The 24,011-nt window shown below is 47.1% G+C and overlaps 2 protein-coding genes across 3 annotated transcripts; one reads left to right on the forward strand and one right to left on the reverse strand.

The window, feature by feature from the left end:
* Positions 1-694: 694 nt before the first annotated feature.
* ch25h (cholesterol 25-hydroxylase) lies at positions 695-5,230 on the reverse strand. 2 transcript variants are annotated; one of them, XM_030077946.1, is made up of 3 exons: positions 4,715-5,230; positions 3,485-3,833; positions 695-704 (listed from the first exon to the last, which is right to left on the reverse strand). In XM_030077946.1, exons 1-2 carry the CDS (start codon positions 5,135-5,137, stop codon positions 3,498-3,500), a joined length of 759 nt encoding a protein of 252 aa, XP_029933806.1. In that variant the 5' UTR covers positions 5,138-5,230; the 3' UTR covers positions 695-704; positions 3,485-3,497. The 2 variants fall into 2 exon arrangements, with proteins under 2 accessions (XP_029933806.1, XP_029933804.1); XM_030077944.1 differs by lacking the exon at positions 695-704 and having other exon boundaries at positions 1,778-3,833.
* Positions 5,231-8,674: 3,444 nt separating this feature from the next.
* Positions 8,675-24,011, forward strand: LOC115377547 (interferon-induced protein with tetratricopeptide repeats 5-like). Its single transcript, XM_030077359.1, has 10 exons — positions 8,675-8,967; positions 10,157-10,336; positions 11,246-11,435; positions 11,673-11,864; positions 12,199-12,426; positions 20,507-20,648; positions 21,316-21,439; positions 23,342-23,483; positions 23,625-23,672; positions 23,783-24,011. The coding sequence occupies exons 1-10, from the start codon at positions 8,963-8,965 to the stop codon at positions 23,996-23,998; spliced, it is 1,467 nt and encodes a 488-aa protein (XP_029933219.1). The 5' UTR covers positions 8,675-8,962; the 3' UTR covers positions 23,999-24,011.

The raw sequence follows: 24,011 nt of genomic DNA on the forward strand, positions 1-24,011 counted from the left end.
GATCCCCTATTAAACTCACACACACTCCATCCTAAATCCAGAGGCATTAATATGGAGTTGGTCCTTTGCAGCAGAACAGCTTCCACTCTTCTGGGAGGCTTTCTGCCAGATGTTGGAGTGTGTCTGTGGGAGTTTCTGCCAGATGTTGGAGTGTCTGTGGGAGTTTCTGCCAGATGTTGGAGTGTCTGTGGGAGTTTCTGCCAGATGTTGGAGTGTCTGTGGGAGTTTGTGCCAGATGTTGGAGTGTCTGTGGGAGTTTTGAGCCTTTGTGAGCTCAGACTCTGATGTTGGACCAGAGGACCCGGCTCCCAGTCTGCGTTCTAGTTGATCCCAAAGGTGTTGGATGGGGTTGAGGTCGGGGCTCTGTGCGGGCCGCTCAACTTCTTCCACACCAAACTCAGCCGGCCACGCCTTTATGGAGCTGCTCTGTGCACTGGGGCTCAGTCATGCTGGGACAGGAAAGGGCCTTCCTTCCCCAAACTGGTCCCACAGAGCTGGAAGCAGAGAATTGTCCAAAATGTGTCGGTGAGCTGAAGCGTTCAGATTTCCCTTCAGTGGAGCTGAGGGGCCGAGGCCGAGCCCAGAAACACCAGCCCACAGCGTGACCCCTCCTCCGGCAAACTGCACAGTCGGCACAATGCGCTCAGGCAGGGAACGTTGTCCTGGAGGCGGGGAACGTTCTCCTGGAGGCAGGGAACGTTCTCCTGGCGTTCCCCAAACCCAGACTCGTCCATCAGATCGCCAGATGGAGAAGCGTGATTGGTCACTCCAGAGAACACGTCTCCACTGCTATGGAGTCCAGTGGTGGCGTGCTTTACACCATTGCACCAATGCATTGCACTTGGTGATGTGAGGCTTGGATGCAGCTGCTCAGCCATGGAAACCCAATCCATGAAGCTCTCTACACACTGTTCCTGAGCTAATCTGAAGATGTGCGTATGTGCCTCAGCATCCGCTGACCCACCTCTGTGATTTTACGTGGCCTAACACTTCGTGGCTGAGTTGCTGTTGTTCCCAATCGCTTCCACTTTGTTATAGAACCACTAACAGCTGACTGTGGAATATTTAGTAGCGAGGAAATTTAATGGCTGAACTTATTGCACAGGTGACATCCAATCACGGTATCACGCTGGAATTCACTGAGCTCCTGAGAGCGACCCATTCTTCCCCAAATGTTTGTACAAGTGATTGGAAGTGATTGGAACACCTGAATTCAATGATTTGGATAGTTGAGTGAATACTTTTGGCAATATACTGTACATGTATATACCCTAAAAAACATAATAATGATTATAATAATAATAACGAAAAAATTTAATTTGGGATTTTGATTCTATGTCGTGAAATTTAGCGCCCCACATGATTCACTTAATGTCTGGTTGACATGAGTTTTTAGTTTCAGACGAACTCGCCTCTCCTCAAACAAAATCTGAGGAACCAGCTGGATCTGCAGGCACAGAAACTGTTTACCTCAGTCATCCATGAATATAAATCAATCAGTCATCTGCAAATATAATTCAATAATCCGCACACATAAATACAAGAGAGCTTGTGTGAAAATAATCTGCTGTTCTGTTTGTTTTAATTAACAGTTTTATCTTTTCTCTGAACATGTGATGGTGTTTCTGTGTGAAGGCAGCAGCTCTGGGTCAAATCAGGGTTACAATAAAAATGTACACACAACATGTACAGTGTGTGTTCATATCGTACAACATGTAGAGGGATGTAAACAGAAGAGTCATGAGAGTCATGAATGAGAGGCGCTGACATTTATTTAACAGTCACAAAACATTTTAACATCGTCACATCTCACTTACAGACTTTATCTTTTAAAAAAAATCAGCTTTTCAGTCACATTCATCTTCACAACAAAACAAAGAAGAAGTTGTGTACTTCCTCTGAAATGTTCAGGGATTTATTGTGAAGGTGGTCACAGTCACAGTCCTCACACTCCTCCGACCTGCACACACACCTTCACTCCTCATTCTGCCTCGCTTTGTTTTTTTCTTTCACATTTTTCTTGTTCCACGTCCTCAAAGTGACCGGAACAAATCCAAACACCTCGTCCAAAATCTGACAGGGTGATTATAGCTGGTCGGGTACCAGGTTAGATACAGGATTACATAAAAACAAATAAATACTGTTCCAGGTATTTAAATGCATTAAAAAAAAACATTGAAACACAAGAAATTTGGTCCAGCTCCCCCAATCTGACTTCTAAATCCATCATTTTAATCGTGTAAATACATTTTTCTTTCTTTTTTTTTTTTTTGGGGCTAATATTGCAATTATTTTGCTCATTTGCCAGTAAATGTTTTCCTCAAGTTTTTGATGGAGGGTCCAGGGACAAATTATTAAACGTTTGGTCACTCTAAAATCTTTTCATAATCAACACACTCTTGCCTTCTGAATCACCCGACACACACTTTCACTCTTCACTCTGATGTCTGTCTCTGTTTTGTTGTTGTTTTTTCTCACATTTTTCACATTTTTCGCATCTCTGCTGCTCATTGGCTCGACTTTCTCCTTTTCCTCCAAAGCAACTAAGAACACAGAAGTGAAATCAGCCCAAAATAAGGTTTCTCTGCTCAGTTTCAGTAAAAGTGATGCAAAAGAGGAAGTCCTGGTGTGAGTCAGACCGCAACTAGCCCGGCTCAGAATAACTGAGGAAACTGTCGCATTTTATATGACCTCATCCAGGAAAACAGCGCCAGCTCAGAAAAAGTAAAAAAATAGATGTATTGGAAGTGCAACTTACATGAAATACTCTCTGGTAATAAACTGATTAGTTAATAAATAAATAATTTATGAATAAATAACACAGTGATTATCATAAATATACATCCATCCACTGGACAGAGTTTGCAGCACTTTGCCAGCTCACTCTTTTAATGTAAAAGATTATTCGGCTTAATAATCTGTGCAGCAGAGCCATAACACAGTATTTAATGTTTATGATGGTTTGACAGATTACTCTCGTGCAGATTACAGATTACAGATTGCTCTGTTCCACTGTGCATTCACACCATCAGCAACAAGTCCCTTCATTGTCAACAAGCGGAGGAGAGGTTGTTTTGTCTGAGTGGAGCAGGCGGAGCGGGTGGGGTTTAGCTGCCAAAAGAGTTTGATCAGCCACAGCATCTGATAACTGTCTTTAGACCACAGCTGACTCATCGGGCCAAAAACCACCCAGACACCCCGAACGCCCTGATCTGCTCAGGTTTCATTCTTTGTGGCTGTGGAAGGTCCCGGCCGCTTCACCGAATCTGTTTGGAAACCTCTCATCACGAGGTCTCCAGTCAGCCTCGCAGGGTCCAGCTGCTACAGTCTCTTCAGAAATGACTTGCCACGATCAGGAAACCACTCAGAACGTCCTCGGGCAGTTCCTGATGCACTCAGAACGTCCTCGGGCAGTTCCTGATGCACTCAGAACGTCCTCGGGCAGTTCCTGATCCACTCAGAACGTCCTGAGCAGGTGACAAACCCTCCAGGTGGGTTCAGTCTTCGTGCCTCTGCAGCGTCCCGGCCAGCCTGTCCCAGTGTGTGAAGTAGGGTGCATAGTTGGACTTGAACTTGAGGTGGTGCAGGTCGTGGTGCGGCGCGCCGCCGTACAGGCCGCCGGGCACCAGGCGGTGCGTGGCCCAGGGCAGGTCGTAGCCGCAGTGGTCCTCCACCGACAGCCAGATGTTCAGCACGTAGAAGGCCATCTCCGTCATCGGGTGGCAGCCCAGGAGGAAGGGGTTGATGGCGGCGAAGAAGCCCAGGCACAGGGTCTCCCAGGCGCCGGAGTACTCGGTGGTGAGGGCGGAGGTGGCGGTGTGGGTGTGGTGCACCTGCAGGGAGAGGAGGGGATTTTTAATGAACCAAATTTGTCGCTGCAAGGAAATAACCGTGACAACAGAAACGTCAGATGTGCCACACATGAACAGGTACAATGTTACAGTCAAATAAATCAAAATAACATAATTTATTGTGTTTAAATGCTGGTGAAAAATTTCAGTAAAAATAATAATGATAATAATAATAATAATAATAATAATAATAATATAACAATAGGGCTTCGCACTGTTCCAGTGCTCGGGCCCTAATTACAGAAATGTTTTCACCAGCGTTTAAACACAATAAATCATGTTATTTTAAACATTACAAATAAAGATTTCTTTGAAATTTCTTTTGCTTATTTTCTGAGGTTGTGGGTGGGTGGGTAATTTTACACATGTTAATTTTAATTTTCTTCATGACACTTTCTCTTTCTACTCTCTTTGGCTTATATCACTTTTAAAATAATAATAATAATAATTTTCTAGTTGCCTTCTTCCCCTTGTTTTTGAAAGAAATCAAGTGAATTTGCTGCAGTTAATTTAAGGGTTAATTTGCTACATCAACATCCAGTTAAATGTAATTAATTTTACAAAGTAAAAGCCTGCAGTCAGCCCCTCACTGCGAGATCACATCAAGACTTATAATATTTCCACAAAATGATAAATGAAAAAAAAAATCAAAACTCTATGACAGCATCATCTGGGAAGATGAAGCTGTGATTCATTAAAGGTTCATGTAAAGTTGCGAAACTTTAAAGATACGCCAAGTTCTTACACTTTATTTTAACTCTATAAAACCTGAACAAATTCACTGGATTTACTTCAGAAACATGGAAGAAGGAGATGAGGTCGAGCTGCTCCTGGGGGGTGAAGCAGGTTAAAGCGGCGCTCACCTTGTGGAAGGTGCGGTACAGCCAGGGCACCTTGTGGTGCAGCAGATGCCAGATAAAATACTGGAAGTCGAACATGAGCAGGCAGGCCAGGACGTCCCACGCCAGGCGGAGCAGCGCCGGCGCCTCGGCCGGCAGCGTCACGGGTCTGCAGTACCAGTGCAGCAGCGTGATGGGGAAGATGTACACGGCGTGGTTGTAGAGGGCCAGCGCCAGGCACCTGCCCATGGTGTCCCAGCTCGCCACGCTGCGCGGCTGGATCTTGTAGCGGCGGATGAAGGCGAGCCGGGAGGAGAGGAGGTCGAGGAGGACGAAGGGCAGGCAGAAGGAGAGGTAGACGCAGAGCGAGAAGAGCACGGGGAAGAAGGGCGAGGCGAGGACGGAGTGCCGAGAGAGGATAAAGTCCCACAGCGCCTGAAGTAACATGATGCTCTTCTTCTTCACTGGTGAAAATCCTCAAGCGCTTCAAGTAAAATCCTGTGTCTGTGTGGAGCTGTTCCTTCTTCTTCTCCCCGTCTGTGTGGCTGTGTGTTGGTGAGCGTGTGTGAGAGTGTGTGAAAGTGTGTGAGCTCTACAAGCATGTCTGAACACTGTGTCTGACGTTGTGGAACCACGTTATATGAGCTCCATCCAGCCCAGATCCCCTCATATGGACTGTTTCCTGTTCTCTTGGCCCGAGCGAGAGACATAGATAAGAGTAGAGAGAGAGAGAGAGAGAGAGAGAGCGAGAGAGAGAGAGAGAGTGAGGTGGGCGGGGGGGCAGAGGTAGAGGCGGGAACGAAAGGAATGTCAATGAAGCTCAAGGCTACACTTTTTTTTTCCATCTTGAGTGACGTATAGGAAACAGAACCAACCTGTTCCTTTAATCAGAAAGACCCACAAGACTTCTGCTGTTCAATTTGAAAAACTCTATTTATATATATGTATGTTATGTATCAAACCTACATGAACACACAAACTGAGAAATAAAAAAAAATACATGGACAGACAGACAGAGAACCTTACAGGACAAAAAGAAATTACAGGACAAAAGTGAGAAAAAGTCGAGAACCAACCTCTTGGTCGGTTCTTCTCAGCGAGTTCTGGATCAGAACCCTCCCGGTGGGTTCTCGACGGGTTCTGGATCAGAATCCTCCCGGTGGGTTCTCAGTCGTTCTGGATCAGAACCCTCCCGGTGGGTTCTCAGTCGCTCTAGATCAGAACCTTCCTGGTGGGTTCTCGCCGGGTTCTGGATCAGTCTTGGTTCCTCTGCAGCGTCCCGGAGCGTGAAGGAGGCACGTAGATGGACTTGAACTTGAAGTGGTGCAGGCATACAGTTGTGTGTGTGTGTGTGTGTGTGTGTGTGTGTGTGTGTGTGTACAGAAACCTGGAAGTTCAGAGCCACACACACCACATGGTGATGAGGCAGCAGCCTGAGCTCAGAGTTCTCGTCGGCTTCCTGCTCGCCGTCTGGATCTTACAGGAACGTCGTTTTTCACCGTCTGACGGCCCGCGTTCTGCAGGAACCACAGCCGGCCGCGGATCAGCGGAACTGGGAACCACGCCGGGCGTCTCGCAGGAGAACCCGGTGTTCCTCAGCCACCCGGTGAAGAGCTCGTCCAGACCACAGCTGATTCAATTCAAAACGTTCATTTAAAACCATCAGTCACACATCATCATAATAATGATCCCCGAGACACTGAGCCCGTGCTGTGAGATGTTCAGGAAACGGCGTAAACGTCAGCGCCGTGCCAACACGTCGACAGCAGCAGGACGACGGGGTTCAATAAGACGATTAAAGACGGATGGCAGGCGGACGTCCCGTAAACACGAGACTTGAGGACGAACTGTAAAGACGGAGTGAAGGTCCAGCCGAGAGGCCTCAGCTACAGCAGCACGGCGGCGTGTCTCCAGCTGACTGAAATTGATTTATTTGGATAAACTCCTTGAGATGCATCGTCTCGTTTTCAAGGGGGTCCAGACTTATAGACAAACATGGACTCAACAATATACAGAATACATGGAAACAGAAACCAATAAACAGAAAACAAACAATAGAATGACAAATAATAACAGAACAGAATTTAAAAAAAAAAAAAAAAACAGCAACAAAAGACAAAAGACAAGCCACAGTTAACATCATGATGACATCAGGACAATACAACCATAACATGGCCACAGTGGCCAATACTGAAACACCGAACAACAGCACTTGAATTCACCAAATCATGGGGATCAAGGAGCATTCAGTGAAAGCAAGAGCAGGCCACCTTAAAATGAGGAGACAAAGAACTCTTAAATATAACAAACGAAGAAATAGATCTGATACTGGAAGGTAAGTTATTCCAGTCTGTTGGTGCTTTAAACATAAATGATCTTCTGCCAACACTAGGAATTATTATTATTATATTATTATTAACACTAGGAACAGAAAAATAAAGATGGGTAGAATGTCTAATATGATAATTTGATGTAAACGGTATAAGAAACTGTTGTAAATAAGGTGGATAATTAAAGTAAATGCATTTATGTATACGTTTTAACCAGTGAATGTGTCTTCTCACATTCATAGATGGCCAGTCGAGTCTATCATACATCATGCAGTGATGGGTGGCCAAAGGGCAACCAAGGACAAATCTACTGCTATATTAAGGGAAGCAAGATCTGTTTTGTGAGCATTTTGATATATGACATCACAGTAATCAATGCTGATCTGATGCTGAAATAGTCCTCCGGTACAACATTGAGCCCAAGCTCTTCTCTGACTGCTGCTCGGATGTAAACAAACAAACAAACAAACAAATCAGAGCAGTCAGAGAATCTTAGTCTGGCTGTTTCAGGGCCTCATTACAAATGAAGGTTTTGTTTTTCTTAGGGAATATGTGACACGCAAAGACGATTCTGTCCTCCACTTTTATGAGGAAAGATTCTGTTCCTCTCTATTCTGTTCTATTCTGTTCTATTCTATTCTATTCTACTGGATTCTGTTGGGCTCTGTCGGCAGGTGAGGTTCTGTGTAATCTGGTGCTGCAGTGATTCTCAGTGTAAATTCTGTGGGGAACCAAAGAGTTCACAGCAGCGACTCAGGCCGGGATGTCCCAGGACAGAGAAAAAAAACACAGCAGCGTGGCGCCCCCTGCTGGCCGTGTCGGCTCATGGCAGAGGAACTTCACATTCAGCTCATCTCAGTAAAAATGTTAAATCAAAGTGAAACTGTGACATTCATCCTGACACCAACACATCCTTATTAAAAAAATAATAATAATAAAAAGTTACATATAAAAAAGTTACAAAAAGTCTTTTTTTGTAACTTTTGTAAAAAAAAAAAAACTTTTTTTTTTATATTTTCAGGACTTTTTTTTGTTAATATCACTTCATTTTCTTGTTTGTTTTACTTTTTGGGTTTCAAAGGGTTAAATGCTGGTGAAAGTCATCACATCTATCTATCTTTTATTGTTTTTTATTGTATTTTTATGTTATTATTATATTTGATTTGTCCCTGCACACATTTATTTTCTCTCTCTCCCTCTGTCTGTCCCTCTCTCTCTCTCTCTCTCTCTCTCTCTCTCTATCTATCTATCTATCTATCTATCTGTCTATATATAGATAGATAGATAGAAAGATAGATAGAGAGATAAATAGATAGATAGATATGCATGTAGATACATACACATATGTGTGTGTGTGTACGTATCTAAAACATGCGTATGTCTGTCTAAATGCTCATGTGTTAAGTTTCTTTACGACTGCGCTGTTTGTTTGTTTGTTTGTTTGTTTGTTTAAATGCTGTGAATTATAAGTTTGGCGGTGGTTGAACCTGGTTGGTCCTCTATAAGATAAATACAGTCTGTAAAATACTTCATACACACACACACACACACACACTGGGTTTTAAGGAAAACGAAACCTACTGTTGAGTGCAAGCTGAACCGCGACACAGAGGCAAACAACAACAACAATTATTGTTGTTGTTGATGAAGCAAATTAGGAATTTAATGTGTCGGAGAAATCCAACAGAAGTACTTGAAGGCACCAACGAGACCCTGAAGGCACCACTCTTAGTTTCGTTTCCTGTCAGGACTGTTTTTCTTTTGAGTCTGGATGAAACTCATCCAACCAGTTTCTAAACAACAGAAATCACCACCCTCTAACTCTCTTCATCTTCATCTTCATCATCATCACAGGTATTAATAATCCCACTGAGCTGTTGGACTGTCACTTCTCTCCACTCGCCCTCACAGCTTTAACAGGGATAATCCAGAATAATCCAACATGAGGTGAGTTCACTTCTTTAAAAGCTGCCTAATCCTGAGATACAATTTACAAACATTCTCCTCAGTAATCTACAAAATATGAAATTCTTTATCACACTATAAAACTATCTGTTATAATCTCCTTCCCTCCTCGTGATGCATTCAAGTACATGATTTTTTGTCTGTATTACTGCTATAAGTCATAAAGAGCTTTGTAAAGTTAAAATTCTCTCAATTCAGTTTCAGTGTGCTTTACTGGGAGATTACAACTGAAAATGACAGCGTTGCCATGGCAGCAGCATTTTGTTAGACATCACTTAGTATTACAAGATTACAGCTGATGTTTCTGTTCAGTGAACAATACTGAGCAGATAAACAAGCTCTGTGTGTCTGTGTGTGTGTGTGTGCGCGTGTGTGTGTGTGTGTGTGTGTGTGTGCATGTGTGTATGTGCGTGTATGTGTGCGTGTATGTGTGTGTGTGTGTGTGTGTGTGTGTGTGTGGTGTTGTGTGTTATGTTGCGACGGTTAAATTTCAATCAGACATTGATTACAATTCAGCACCATGTCTGTGAAGTGTTATTATGGATCCCACCACAGTTCTGGGTAAGACCCACCCACAGGGTTTAAGATCAGGGTTCTGATTGGCTGATTACGTAAAGTCTGTTTTACAAACGGGCAACAGGCCAACAAATGTTTATAACCAATCACAGCACTGGTGGGCGTGTCTTGCCAAGGAACTCTGGTGGGATCCATAACAACACTTTACAGACATGATGTTAGACTGTAATTTATAACCATAGAAATAGAACTGGGTAGAACCGGTTCTGTCTGAACTGTGAGAACCAGCTGGCGGCTCCTGAGCTGGACTCAAATAAAAAAACATAGAACCACCTGGACATACGCTTTCCATTTGCCGTGAAATAAATTTTCTATATTTTCCTGAACTCTTGCTGATATTTAACTTGTTCAGTAGTTTACTCTCTGCTGAACGTCCTCTATCTAAGGCGTTGGTGGCACCATGTTTTCTTTCTTCTCAGGTGTTTCTGTGCCGCGTTTCCCCGGTTAATGTCCTCTGTTCCTTGTCAGTCACAGTCGTTAGTCTGCAGATTTGTTTTGCTTGTTGAAGCAACGTAAAAACCTCTCTCTGTCTCTCTCTCTCCCTCTCTCTCTCTCTCTCTCTCTCTCTCTCTCTCTCTCTCTCTCTCTCTCTCAGTGAAGCAGACAGGGCTCTGCGCTCCAGGCTGCTGAAGCTGGAGAGTCGGTTCATGTGGGATCTGAGGAAGGAGCACATGGACCTGGAGGACCTCAGCACTCGACTGCAGGAACAAATTGACGAGGGTCCGGGCCGGCGGGACACTGTCGACCACTCCTACAGCTTCCTGGCTTACGTCAGGTCAGACTAAAACATAACAGTGGTTCTGAAAGCAAATCCTGCAGGGAACTAAAGATTTCACAATACAGAACCAAAATCTGAATTTCCGATTGAAGCAGCCGCCTTATAATGTTCTGCTTCTGCAGCGAACAAAGTCCTGAACATTCAGAAACCACACAGCTGATAATTGGCTGTGGAAAGCAAAACACCCTAAAAACACCACAAGGCTAAAGACGAGTCAGGACGTGTGTAAATATCATCAGCAAGGAAGTTCAAGTTCAGGCTTATGTAGAGCTCAGCATCACTGTTTACAGTCTCAAAGGGCTTCACATGCCCACATGTTTACAACAAACAGGACAACACCCCCTAACTTCATCCTCATAATGGACAAAGAGAAACCCCCTCCACACACACACACACATACACACACACACACAAAACAGCTGAACTGGGAAAAGGAGCAGAGAGAGGAGCGCCCATTCCTGCCAACCAGGTGGCCAACAGGTGACAAGCCAGTGAGCAAATTACAGACATTACAGTTATGAAGAAAAAGCAAGAAAACTTAATAGCAGACAAAATGACAACAGGAGCAGCAGGAGTCCCCCTTACCCCACTCATTACTGGCCTCCATAACCTCCCATACCTTCCCCCATACTGGCCTTCATACCTGCCCCCGTACTGGCCCCCATATCTAGCCCCTTACCAGCCTCTATACTGGCCCCTATACTGGCCCTCATACCATGTTGGGATATCAGACAAGACACAGTTTATGAGTCTGCTGGTCTCTGATGTTCTCATTGGTCATGGTGTTTATATAACAAATTAGATTATATAAACTGGATCATAAGAAAGAACATGGTCATAAGAAACAGCAAAAATACAGCAACTGGGATGTATTTCAACATGGGCCATCTTGCCCTCTCTCCTCAGGTACCTGCAGGACAGACCGGAGGAGGCGGTGCTTCTCCTCAACCAATCAGAGGAGAGAACCAGGGAGCGTTTTGGTGAGGAGAGCGAGCGGTGGCTCATCGTGACGTACGGAGACCTGGCCTGGCTGAGCTACCACACCGGAGACTACACACTCTGTGAGGCATACTGCGGCAGGGTGGAGGACATACTGGTACGTACACACACACACACACACACACACACACACACTCACAGGGTTTTAAAAGGAGATGAGCAAAACCACTCCGAGTGTCTTCGGTCAGTGTCGTGTTACTGGACTATCTCAGGCCACGAGCTCTACATCCTGTTTCAGGGAACTTGTGTCTCCAAGGATTTTTAGGTTCTTCTGTTTCTCTTTATCTCTCTTTCTGTCTCTCTCCCTTTTGCTCCCTCGCTCTTCTCTTTCCAGTTAAGGAACCCTACCAGTTCTCCCTCGGTTCTCCATCCAGAGGTGTATGGGGAGAAGGCCTGGACCTTCCTCAAATTCTCGATACGTTACTACCCCAGAGCCATCCAATGTTTCCGCAAAGCCATGGAGCTGCAGCCTGACAACAGCGAGTGGAACAGCGGCTACGCTATCGCCCTGTACCGCCTTCGACAGGTACATCTACTTAACTGACTGATTGATCTCTGACTTGCAATTGGAAATGTAGATGAGCAGTCCAGGCATCCTTAACAGAAAGCTCAATTCAGTCCAGTTGCCAGGAAAAACTGTTGGTATTTTACATTTCTGCAAACCAAGGACCCATTGAAATGTCACTTTTGCAAGTTTCATGATGTAGTATAAAGCATTAGGAGGCAGATGGGGTGGAGGACTGCATAAACAACAGGACATTGCCTCTGGAGACCAGGGTTCAAACTCCCTGTTTCTCCTGTAACATTAGCTAGCTAATGTTAGCTAACAACTGGTTTGCTCACTTGAGTCTGATTTGCAGAGAGATGAAGAAACATCTGAGGAAGCTGAGGATTCTCCGGTCATCAGGCAGCTTCGCCGAGCCTTGGAGCTCAGCCCTGATGACGGCATGCTGCTGATGCTGCTGGCTCTGAGGCTCCACTTCTATCAGCAACATGAAGAAGCTGAAGCTCTGGTGGAGAGAGCGCTGGAGGTCGACCCGGACCACCCTCACATCACCCGCTACGTAGCCAAATACCTGCGTGTACAGGTAGATTCAAACTGTGTGATACACTCCCCTCCAAACGTATTGGAAAGGTGCGGCCAATTCCTTTATTTTTGCTATAGCAAACACATGAACACATGTCATTTCCAGGTATTTACATCTGGATCTGATTCACAACTTAGACGATAGCATTATTTGTAACGGGAACACCAAATTTTTAGGTGAGCAAAAGTATTGGAACAGATAGACTTAAAATGGATTAAAGTGAATAAGACTTAATATTTAGTTGCAAATCCTTTGCTTGCAATAACTGCATCGAGTCTGTGGCCCACTGACATCACCGAACTTTTGCATTCTTCTTTTGTGATGCTTTACCAGGCTTTCACCACAGCCTCTTACAGTTGTTGTTTGTTTTGGGGGATTACTCCCTTCAGTCTCCTCTTTAGCAGGTAAAATGCTCCATTGGGTTTAAGTCTGGAGACTGACCTGGCCAGTCTAAAACTTTCTACTTCTTGTCCCTGATGAACTCCTTTGTTGTTTTGGCAGTGTGTTTTGGGTCATTATCTTGCTGCATGATGAAGGATCTCCCAATCAGTTTGGTTGCATCTTTCTTTAAATTGGCAGACAAACTCTTTCTGTAGACTTCTGAGTTCATTTTGCTGCTGCCACCATGTGTTACATCTTCAATGAAGAAGAAGCTATGCAAGCCCAAGCCTTGACATTACCTCCACCGTGTTTCACAGATGAGCTTATATGTATGGGATCATGAGCAGATCCTTTCTTTCTCCAAACTTTAGCCTTTCCATCACTTTGGTAAAGGTTAATCTTTGTCTCATCAGTCCATAAATCTTTGTCCCAGAATTTTTGAGGCTCATCTTTGTATTTTTTTTTTTTTTTTTTTTTTGGCAAATTCCAGCCTGGCCTTCCTATTCTTCTTGCTAATGAGTGGCTTGCATCTTCTGGTGTACCCTCTGTACTTCTGTTCATGAAGTCTTCAGTGAACAGTAGATTGTGATACCCTTATACCTGCTGTCTGGAGGCTGTTGCTGATTTCACTAACAGTTGTTTTAGGGTCTTTCTTTATAGCTGTCAGTGTTTCTGTTGTCAGCTACTGCTGTTTTCCTTGGTGTACCTGTTCGACATCTGTTTCTTAGTACACCAGTGGTTTCTTTCTTCTTCAGGACATTCCAAATGGTTGTACTGGCTATAGCCAATGTTTGTGCAATGTCTCTGATTGATTTTCCATCTTCTCTCAGCTTCACAGTTGCTTCTTTGTCACCCATAGACAGCTCTCTGGTTTTCATGTTGGTTACACCTCTAACTATAAATGCAGTCTGCACAGGCAAAACCCAAATCTGAAACGACATTCAGTGCTATTTATTGTTTGCATAATCAATGTAATGGGACACACCTGGGCAACAAAAGACACCTGTCAGTCACATGTTCCAATACTTTTGCTCACATGAAAAATGGGTGGGTTCAAACAAAAGGTGCTATCTTCTAAATTGTGTATCAGATCCAGATGTAAATAGCTGGAAATGAAAGCTGAAATGTTGATCTCTTGTCTCATATTCATCTTTTGATATCAAACCCAAATGTTTCAGTTTATAGCAAAAATAAAGGAATTGGCCTCACTGTTCCAATACTTTTGGAGGGGGCTGTATATGACTTACATGTTGATATTGTAAACAGGCCTGGGCCCAGAAACATCATATACACAATATGATGCTTGATGTAACAGAGGACAACCTTTATTTCACGAGCAAGGACCACACCAACAACAAGGAACGTTTGAACGATTTATTGCGAAGTGAATTGAACTTGATTGATAGTCTTGTAGTGCGGCTGCGTGTGGGGAAGCTTCTTAGGGAATCCGCCGTAGCTCCGGGTACGACGAACCCCCCTTAGGACCCTACGAAGACAGGAGAGGAGAAGGGAGAGAACACAGGGTGGGAGGGAGGGTGCAGAGTACGAGAGTGACAGGGGAGGAAGGGGTTAGGAGAATTTATGCAATGCCGGAAGAGGTGTGGTTGTGGTGTGGTCCTGCTCCCGAAACTACGCTAGAAAGCTTCAATTCACGAGCAAGGACCACACCAACAACAAGGAACGTTTGAACGATTTATTGCGAAGTGAATTGAACTTGATTGATAGTCTTGTAGTGCGGCTGCGTGTGGGGAAGCTTCTTAGGGAATCCGCCGTAGCTCCGGGTACGACGAATCCCCAAAAAGCTTCATTACTTGAGACGGAATTGAGTGGAGTTGGATTAGATGATCAGCGGTATTAAGGCGCAGTCTACGATTGAACGTTGGAGCCGAATATGGAGGGACCGTTGTTGGGTAGTTGACCGCGTAAGGGGTCAAGCTTCTGAACTTCTTGAACGAGAAGCGGGAGCGAATGTGCAATGGCATTGATGTGACCAGAGACGTGAGCAGCTCGGAGGATGTACTGGTGAGTGACGGAGTGCCAACTTAGACGACGCATGAACGGCATGATAGATGAGGAATTGGAACGACCTTTGTTGATGATGTAATGAATACCAGGTTATCGGAGTAGAGGAGGATAGACTTGCAAAACCAATCATGTCCCCGAAGGATGGCAGCGACTACGATGGGGTATATTTCGAAGAGCGTTGGGGATTCAATTTTCAGTTCAATTCAATTTTATTTATTTGTATAGCCCAGAATCACAAATTACGAATTGTCTCAAAGGGCTTTACAGAAATTACAACATCCTCTGTCCTTAGACCCTCACATCGGATGAGGAACAACTCCCTAAAAAAACCCTTTAACGGGGAGAAAATAGGAAGAAACCTCAGGGGAGCAACAGAGGAGGGATCCCTCCCCAGGACGGACAGACGTGCAATAGATGTTGTAAACACAGAACATGAACAATAAAAGGTATATATGTATAATGTGGGATGTTATCTAGCACTTGCTAGCGAGCAACCATTCTGTTGCCAACCATCTTCCATCGTAGAAACCCCCAAGGAACCGGCAGATGGAGCAGCATTGGTATAAGAGTTAATGTCGTGAGGTGAGTCAGATGGTCAGCGTAAAGAAGGTAATCCCATCCCAGATTGAGGGGAGGTTGAGCCACGGATGGAGTTCGGCCTGACTGGGACTGTGAGATGTCCAGAAGGGACGGAACAGAAGCAGCGATGGATAGCAAGTGGGAGATGAAGCTTGCTCCTGGGGAATGATATGCATGGCGAAGTGGAGGTGGCCTAAAAGAAAAGGAAGTTGGGGTTTGGTGCACTAAGGGGTGAGGACGTTCGAATTCGGAAGCTGATTCGATTGAGCTTCATGACTGAAAGAGAAGCTTGCAGCTGTTTTGTGTCCGGTGTGACACCGAGGAATTCCGAAGATGTGAAGGGGCCCTCTGTTTTCTCGGAGGACGGAGACACTCCTAGGTCAGGGAAGACTGCAGTGAGTGTAGGCAAACCCGAAGCTGGTGATGATGAGGGTGGCGAATTATGAGAAATCATCCGAGAAGTGGACGATCCACGTAATTTTGTGGTTAGAAAGCAGGGCTCTGCTTTTGCTCTAGAATGGATGAAATGACTTGGCGTGGGCGGCCATAGAGCAGGAGGAGGCTGGGTGGGAGGGGCGCTACGCACGGAGAGCGCAGAAGGCTGCACGGCGCAAAGATGCGGTAAAAGATTTCCTTATCGAGTGTGCCCCGGTATCTGATGAAGTTGGGCTGCTGCGTCGGAAGCAAAGTGGACGTGATGTTTCAGAATATCATGAGAATTCTGGTAGCTAGCAGGGGGCGCTGGCATCACGGTGCCATGAACTTCGGCTAATTGCAAGTTGCCGCGACAGCTGGATGTGAGTGGCAGGTGGCGCTGGCATCCCAGTGCCAGGAGCCCCGAATGACGGAAACTGCGGTTGTTGCTGAATTAGAGCTGCGAAGGTTGCTGGCATCCTGGTGCCAGAAGTCCTGAATGGAAGAAACTGCTGCTGTTGCTGGAATAAAGCTAAGGAGGATGCTGGCATCACGGTGCTGGAAGTCCCGAATAGAGGAAACTGCTGCTGTTGCTGGAATAGAGCTGAGGAGGGTGCTGGCATCCCGGTGCCAGTAGCCCCGAATGATGGAAACTGCGATTGTTGCTGTATTAGAGCTGCGAAGGGTGCTGGCATCCAAGTGCCAGGAGTCCCGAATAAAGGAAACTGCTGCTGTTGCTGGGATAGAGCTGAGGAGGGTGCTGGCATCCCGGTGCCAGGAGCCCCGAATGGAGGAAACGACTGTTGTTGCTGAATAAGAGCTGCAGACAGTGTTGGCATCCCAGTGCCAGAAGTCGGTGCTGGAGGAAGCTGGTGCTGTTGCTGGAATAGATCTGTGGAGAGCTCTGGCATCCTGTGCCAGAAGTCTGTGCTGGAGGAAGCTGGTGGTGTTGCTGGCATAGAGCTATGGAATTGTGGAGAGCCCTGGCATCCCGGTACCAGGAGACCCTGCTGGAGGAAGCTGGTGCTGTTGCTAAAAAGCTGTGGAGTGCCCTGGCATCCCAGTGCTGGAAACCTGTGCTAGGGGAAGCTGCTGCCGTTGCTGGAATAGAGCTGTGGGAGGCCTTGGCATCCCGGTGCCAGAAGACCCTGCTGGAGGAAGCTGCTATTGCTGTAATAGAGCTGTGGAAGGCCCCTGGCATCTTGGTGCCAGAAGCCCCTGCTGGAGGAAGCTGCTGCTGTTGCTGGAATAGAGCTATGGAGGGCCCCTGGAATCCCGGTGCCAGATGCCGCTGCTGGAGGAAGCTGCTGCTGTTGCTGATTTGAAGCTGTGGAAGGCCCCTGGCATCCTGGTGCCGGAAGCCACTGCTGGAGGAAGCTGTTGCTATTGCTGGAATAGAACTGTGGAAGGCCCCCGGCATCTTGGTGCCAGAAGCTCCTGCTGGAGGGAGCTGCTGCTGTTGCTGGGATAGCTGTAGAAGGACCCTGGCATCCCGGTGCCAGAAGCCACTGCTGGAGGAAGCTGCTGCTGTTGCTGGAATAGCTGTGGAAGCCCCCTGGCATCCCGGTGCCAGAAGCCACTGCTGGAGGAAGCTGCTGCTGTTGCTGGAATAGCTGTGGAAGCCCCCTGGCATCCCGGTGCCAGAAGCCACTGCTGGAGGAAGCTGCTGCTATTGATGTAATAGAGCTGTGGAAGGCCCCTGGCATCTTGGTGCCAGAAGCTCCTGCTGGAGAAAGCTGCTGCTGTTGCTGATTTGGAACTGTGGAAGGCCCCTGGCGTCCCGGTGCCAGAAGCCACGGCTGGAGGAAGCTGCTGCTGTTGCTGGAATAGCTGTGGAAGGCCCCTGGCATCCCGGTGCCAGAAGCCTTTGCTGGAGGGAGCTGCTGCTGTTGCTGGAATAGCTGTGGAAGGCCCCTGGCATCTTGGTGGCAGAAGCCACTGCTGGAGGGAGCTGCTGCTATTGCTGTAATAGAGCTGTGGAAGGCCCCTGGCATCTTGGTGCCAGAAGCTCCTGCTGGAGGGATCTGCTGCTGTTGCTGATTTGGAACTGTGGAAGGCCCCTGGCATCCTGGTGCCAGAAGCCACTGCTGGAGGAAGCTGCTACTTTGCTGGAATAGAGCTGTGGAAGGGTTAGGGTTAGTGTTAGCTGATTTAGAGCTGTGGAAGGCCCCTGGCATCCCGGTGCCAGAAGCCACTGCTGGAGGGATCTGCTGCTGTTGCTGATTTGGAACTGTGGAAGGCCCCTGGCATCCCGGTGCCAGAAGCCACTGCTGGAGGAAGCTGCTACTATTGTTGCGATAGAGCTGTGGAAGGGTTAGGGTTAGTGTTAGCTGATTTAGAGCTGTGGAGGGTGTTGGCATCCTGGTGCCAGGAGTCTGTGCTGGAGGAAGCTGTTGCTGTTGCTGGAATAAAGCTGTGGATGGCCCCTGGCATCCCATTGCCAGAAGCCCGTGCTGGAGGAAGCTGCTATTGCTGTAATAGAGCTGTGGAAGGGTTAGGGTTAGTGTTAGCTGATTTAGAGTTGTGGAAGGCCCCTGGCATCCCGGTGCCAGAAGCCTGGGCTGGAGGAAGCTGTTGTTGTTGCTGGAATAAGGCTGCAGGGGCGCTAGCATCCCGGTGCTAGAAGCCTGCGCTGGAGGAAGCTGTTGTTGTTGCTGGAATAAGGCTGCAGGGGGCGCTGGCATCCCGGTGCCAGGAGCCTGCGCTGGAGGAAGCTGATGCTGGAATAGGGCTGCGGGGGGCGCTGGTATCCCAGTGCCATAATCCTGTGCTGGAGGAATCTGTTGCTGTTGCTGGACTTGGGCTGCAGAGGGCGCTGGCATCCCGGTGCCTTGAGCCTGTGCTTGAGGAAGCGGTTGCTGGAATAGAGCCGTCTTGTGGTTGTCTGCTCTGGATAAAGGAAGAGGCTGTCTGTTTTTTTGTTCTAGCTGCAATGTATTCTTTCTTCTGAGGTGTGTCTTTCTGCTGACTTTGAGCAAGGGAATGTCTGTGAACTGTTCGTTTAACTGCGGCGGGGGTGGTGACGTTAGGACGTGATGACATAGTGGGCGTGGTGACGTCATCCGGAAAGCAGCTGCTAGGTGTTGGGCCGACATCGGAATGTTAAAAAGTTTTCCTTTATTATCGTTTCTATGAAATGGGATTCCTTTATGTTTCAGTGTTTTGTGAAGAGCTGCTACGGTCCGAACGGAGATTTCTGAGGGAAACTGGCCATATGGGGACTTTGCTGGAGCGTGGTAACGATGCGACTTGCTACGTGTTCTGATGCCGGAGTGTTGCCTCCATGGCGGGGAATTTGAGACGTGTTTGGGGCGACAGAGTGGGAGAGCGGCGGCAGAGAAATGACGAGGAAGGCTTGGGGACATGGAGGAAGCGTCCGACGATGATAATGGACTGAGATGATTTTGGATATTTAGGAGACATGAACCGGGCGGAATACACACTTATGGAGGAAACTGTGTTGGCTGGACTGACCGGATTTTGGATGGCGGAAGCGGGGTCTCGAGCACCGAAGCGGCGGAGAGATGCTTTTCGTCTGGTGCTGGCACCGCGGAGGAGGGTTGATTAAAACTCTGGGCCTGATTGTCCTGATCCCAGTCGAACGAGTCGTCTTCCGAAGGAGAGAGGGAAACGACCTCCATGCTGAAGTGAGGTGAGTGGCTGCCGAGTAAAGTTTAATTCGCATTTTGCTTCGAGTTTAGGGCACAAAGTTGCCGTGTCTCGGCTCTCGTGCAGAGTACGAGAGTGACAGGGGAGGAAGGGGTTAGGAGAATTTATGCAATGCCGGAAGAGGTGTGGTTGTGGTGTGGTCCTGCTCCCGAAACTACGCTAGAAAGCTTCAATTAAGTATCTGTTTTTTATAATGAGGTAATTATGTAAACACAATGGCAGAGCACCTACGGCCACAGCACTGAGTTGTATGGCCATAAATTGCGGAAATGATACTTTAATTAGCCGCCTTTCCCCCGTGGCTCCAGACATGGCGTGCTCGTGGCGTGCTCAGCTGTGTCTCCACGGTCTCCTCCGGTCTCTGCTGGCTCCTCAGTGGGGCTGTCCTGGCCAGTTTCCAGCTGCTGAGGGCCCAGAGAATCACTATGGGCCAGACAGGGCTAACCCAGCTCTGAGGCGGAGCTAGGGCTGGTGGGCGGGGCTTACTTGGCTGTGGGCGGGGAGACAGTTCAGCTGATAAGTACAGATGTCAGCACAGCAGCTGGCTTTGTAGCAGAAACATAACAGAGGAAAGAAAAATGGAGGACAAGTGGTAGTCCTGGTCAGACGAGGACATCAGGGCTCTGCTCGCCGTCTGGACAGAGGACAACGTCCAACGCCTAATCCACACTGTCTGACCACATGAGGACGTTATGTGATATACAGTCAGAGAGCTGGCAGCGGTGGGGATCCAACACACGAGACAGGTCTACCAAAGCTGAAAAAACTGAAAAACCTGAGGTCTTGGTACAAGACAGTTAAAGAACACGACAAACAAAGTGGCGTCCAAAGGAAAAAAATCCTGTGGTACTTAGTTCTGCAGGAGTTAGTTGGTGTAAGATATACTGCAGATGGACTGCAGGTGTTGGCTGATCAGCAATCAGGGAGTTGAAATACTGGGAACCAGAGGGGACAAACTGAAGACCATGACTTGAAAAAAATTGTGAAAAGGACAAATGTGTTACTGTTGCAGGGTGAAGTGGAGCGGTCCATCGACCTGCTGCAGCGAGTGCTGGAAAATAACGGCAAGTCAGCCTTCATCCACCATCAACTGGCTCTCTGCTATAGGAAAAAGAAGATCGCTTTGTATGACAGAATGCCCTTCTTCAATCAAGGTACCTACACACACACACACACACACACACACACACACACACGCACACACACACACATTGCAAAGATGTAACAGTATAATAATTCATAAAATAATAGGGTGAAATCATTTGAGCAGGGAACGAAATTGCTTGGAGAACCAGAAAGTGAAAACAAGGTAGGACATTAAGGAAATGCAGAAAGGCAGAGGTACAGAGTCTTTAGTTTCAATTCAAAAGAATATTCCAACATTTTGGGCAAAATCCCCCTTTTATGTCTTCCACAGACTGAGACAAGATGTTGGACACCATCTTCACCTCTATATGTCCAGTGGTTCAATTCCCATGAGTAGCATTTCCTGTTACCTTAGCATAAAGACTTGAAGTGTATGGGAGCTGTTAGCCTGAGTCCATCAAAGTGAAAAAATAAACCTGACACATCCACTGACACATGTTCCACACAGTGGAACATGTGTCAGTGGATCACGTCCTGGAACCAATGGACGTACAGACGTGAAAATGGTATTGCACATCTTATCTCAGTCTTGGGAAGTCGGAAAAACAGGATTTTGCCAAAAATGTCAGAGTATTCTTTTAACAGTTTCAGAGATAGTGCTCCAAGAATCACTGTTAGTGTTTAAGCTGTCAAGAAAAAAACAGTAACCCAATGTTCTATACCATCTAATGCCAGAGATGAAATACTGGAGGCGTCTGATGATCCAGCACCTGGAAGAAGCCGTCAGACTGAGGCCTTGCTTCGTCTACGCCATGACTGATCTGGCACTGATGTACGCAGAGAACAAGGATTTAAACAGGTACCTGTCACCTGTGTGTCATGTGTGTAAGGAAACTTTATTCATATTGCACCTTTTAAAACATTGTCACAAATTTTACAAGGTGCTTTACACACATGGAAAATAAAAAAATACATGAAAAATATATACAGTCACACACAGAATAATACAACGGTGTGTTATTCTGCACAACAAGCTGGTTTCCTCTACCAGAGGCCTGGGTTCCTGAGGGTTCTGCGTAGTATCTAAGCTGTTCCAAAGACTGTGCTCTTCTGGACAGAGATCTCAGATGTTGTTCCTGGAATCTGCTGGATTCGCTCTCCCAGTTTGTGGCTCACCACTGCTGCCTTCACTGCCCACATCTTCTCCAGCTCCTCTCTCAGCTCTTGGTTTTCTTCCAGCTTTTCGTCTTCCTTCTTCCTGATGTTGCTGTGGCTCGCTGCATCTCTCACTACTGCCTCCTTCTGCTGTTTGTGGACCAGCTCCATGTCTGGTGGATCAGCCACCAGATGATCCGTCTGGGTCTGGACGTCCCACAGGATCTGGGCTCTGTGGTTCTCCACCAGCTTTGGAGGTGTCCTCCATGTCGGCCCTGGGACGTCCGGCCCCGGTTCAGTGCAGATGTTCCTGTTCACTCTGCCAGCTGCTTGGTTATGGCGCTCCATGTCTGCTGTAGCTGCCAGCATGGCGCCCCCTGCTGTGATGTGCTGTACTGTGTCGGGGGCCCCTCTGCACAGCCGGCACCGGGGCCTCTGCCTGCTCTGGTAGAGCCCGGCCCCTGTGGATCTGCTGCTGAGGGCCGTGATCAGAGCCTCTGTGCCTTTTCCAGCCTCTGGGATGTTTCCTCCATATCAGCCACGTCCGCTGTCTGTTGCTGGTCCACACCATGCAGGGGCTGCTCCCTCCATGATGCTGCCACCGCCTCCTCCTCACTGGGCTTCTGCTGCCTGACGTCTTCACATAGCAGCTCATCACTCGAGGCCATTGTGATGGTTAGTGTTAATGTAGGCTAGTACTGTTCAGTTTCAGGCCTAGCTGGGTTTGTTCTCAGTTACTACCCTGCCACTGAGAGAAGACTTTGGATGGTTCAGTGGAGAGCATCATGTTTATTCTCTTTGCTTCAACATCTCTTGTGTACCTTTTCAGGCAGGTAGAGAGGGCTGTGAGCCTTTGTTTGGCAGTCTCCGGTGACACAGTTATGGACAACTTGTTGTATTTCTTTTCAGTCCTTTATTCACCACCATCCCTTTCCTTGGCTCAGACAGCTGGCTAACATCTCTTCCATGGAGGGTTTTGCCCTTTATTAGGGGTGTTCATCTTGTAGCTGAGCATCTCCAGGATAGTCAGCAGTGCTGCATTCACATCCTCCAGTAGATCTTCAGGTGGTACTTTGTCTCTTAGCCTTGGCAAGTGGAAGAGGTTCCAGGATTCCATCTTAGTTAAGATCTTCATTCTCAGGTCAGCTGCCCTTGTGTTAAAGTCAGGCTTGGTACCCAATCTCGGAGTGGGAAGACGACAAACTCTCTCCTCGGTCCTGACGTCCTGGCTCCCCATTGCCATAGCATCTTAGGTGTTCATGAGGTACACTGTACCTCATCAATTTCGAGAAGTTAAAGTAGCTTCCATTTGAAGAGACATTGTCATGACTTGCAATTGGATTCAGGAACAAGGAAATCCTGCTGATTTTAACCCAGAATCACAATTTTTTTCCCTTCTGAATCGGCCCAAGTCATGGCAATGTCTCTTCAGAGTCCAGGCTCTGAGGAGAAGATTGGGATTCTGGGCTCAAACCAGCAGGATTTCCTTCTGACTGGATCCTACAGGAAAAGAACGAGTTTTAATTTTTTTCTCCTAAACTTACAACTTCTGTCCATCTTTCATCTGTCCATTAGTGTGTATAAGTTCATGAATTTGTGTCTCCAGAGCCGAGGAGCTGTTCCAGAGGGCCTTGATGATGTCATCAGAGAGGGACAAATACATTCGTCAGTTTGTCCACCTGCGCTACGCTCAGTTCAACCACTACCACACCAAACAGGAAGCCAAGGCCATCACACACTACACCAAGGTGTGTGTGTGTGTGTGTGTGTGTGTTAATACATCAACAGTGTGCATGCAGAGGCATTTATAGAAAGCAAAATGACTGATAACACAGATTATTGCTGAAGGTATTCTCGTTATTTATTTTACTGTGTTTTCTCTTCTGCAGGGTTTGCTGACAGCTGTGAACACGGTGGATGGCAGGAAGTGTGCAGAGGTTAGCATGCATGTTAATCTAATCTGATGTAATCTAATCTAGTCCAATCTGCTCTGACCCAGTCTATTCCTCAGTGAGTCCCCAGCTGCTGTTGCTCTTGTCTCCTCCAGAAACTGAAGCAGATCGCAGAGCGGCATCTCTCTGGGGACGGGAATGACGGCGAGGCGCTGGGCGTGTTGGGTCTGGTCTACAGAGCCGAGGGCGAGCTGACGGAAGCAGCTGGATACTATGAGAGAGCTCTGACATGTGACCTGAACAACCAGCAGCACCGGGAGGCCCTGTCCCAGCTGCGCATGGAGCTCACACAGCAGGCACACATCCCATAATACCACCCACACA

This window comes from Myripristis murdjan, chromosome 19 (genome assembly GCF_902150065.1).
Source record: "Myripristis murdjan chromosome 19, fMyrMur1.1, whole genome shotgun sequence".
Lineage (NCBI taxonomy): Eukaryota > Metazoa > Chordata > Actinopteri > Holocentriformes > Holocentridae > Myripristis > Myripristis murdjan.

Bases quoted from the DNA above. Each gene is read 5' to 3' on its own strand.
- ch25h (XM_030077946.1), bottom strand. From the start codon at position 5,137: ATGTTACTTCAGGCGCTGTGGGACTTTATCCTCTCTCGGCACTCCGTC. The intron at 3,834-4,714 runs GTGAGCGCCGCT...CTCTCCCTGCAG, and splicing joins TGTACCGCACCTTCCACAAG to GTGCACCACACCCACACCGC.
- LOC115377547 (XM_030077359.1), top strand. The intron at 20,649-21,315 runs GTACCTACACAC...ATCTAATGCCAG, and splicing joins AATGCCCTTCTTCAATCAAG to AGATGAAATACTGGAGGCGT. The intron at 21,440-23,341 runs GTACCTGTCACC...TTGTGTCTCCAG, and splicing joins GAGAACAAGGATTTAAACAG to AGCCGAGGAGCTGTTCCAGA.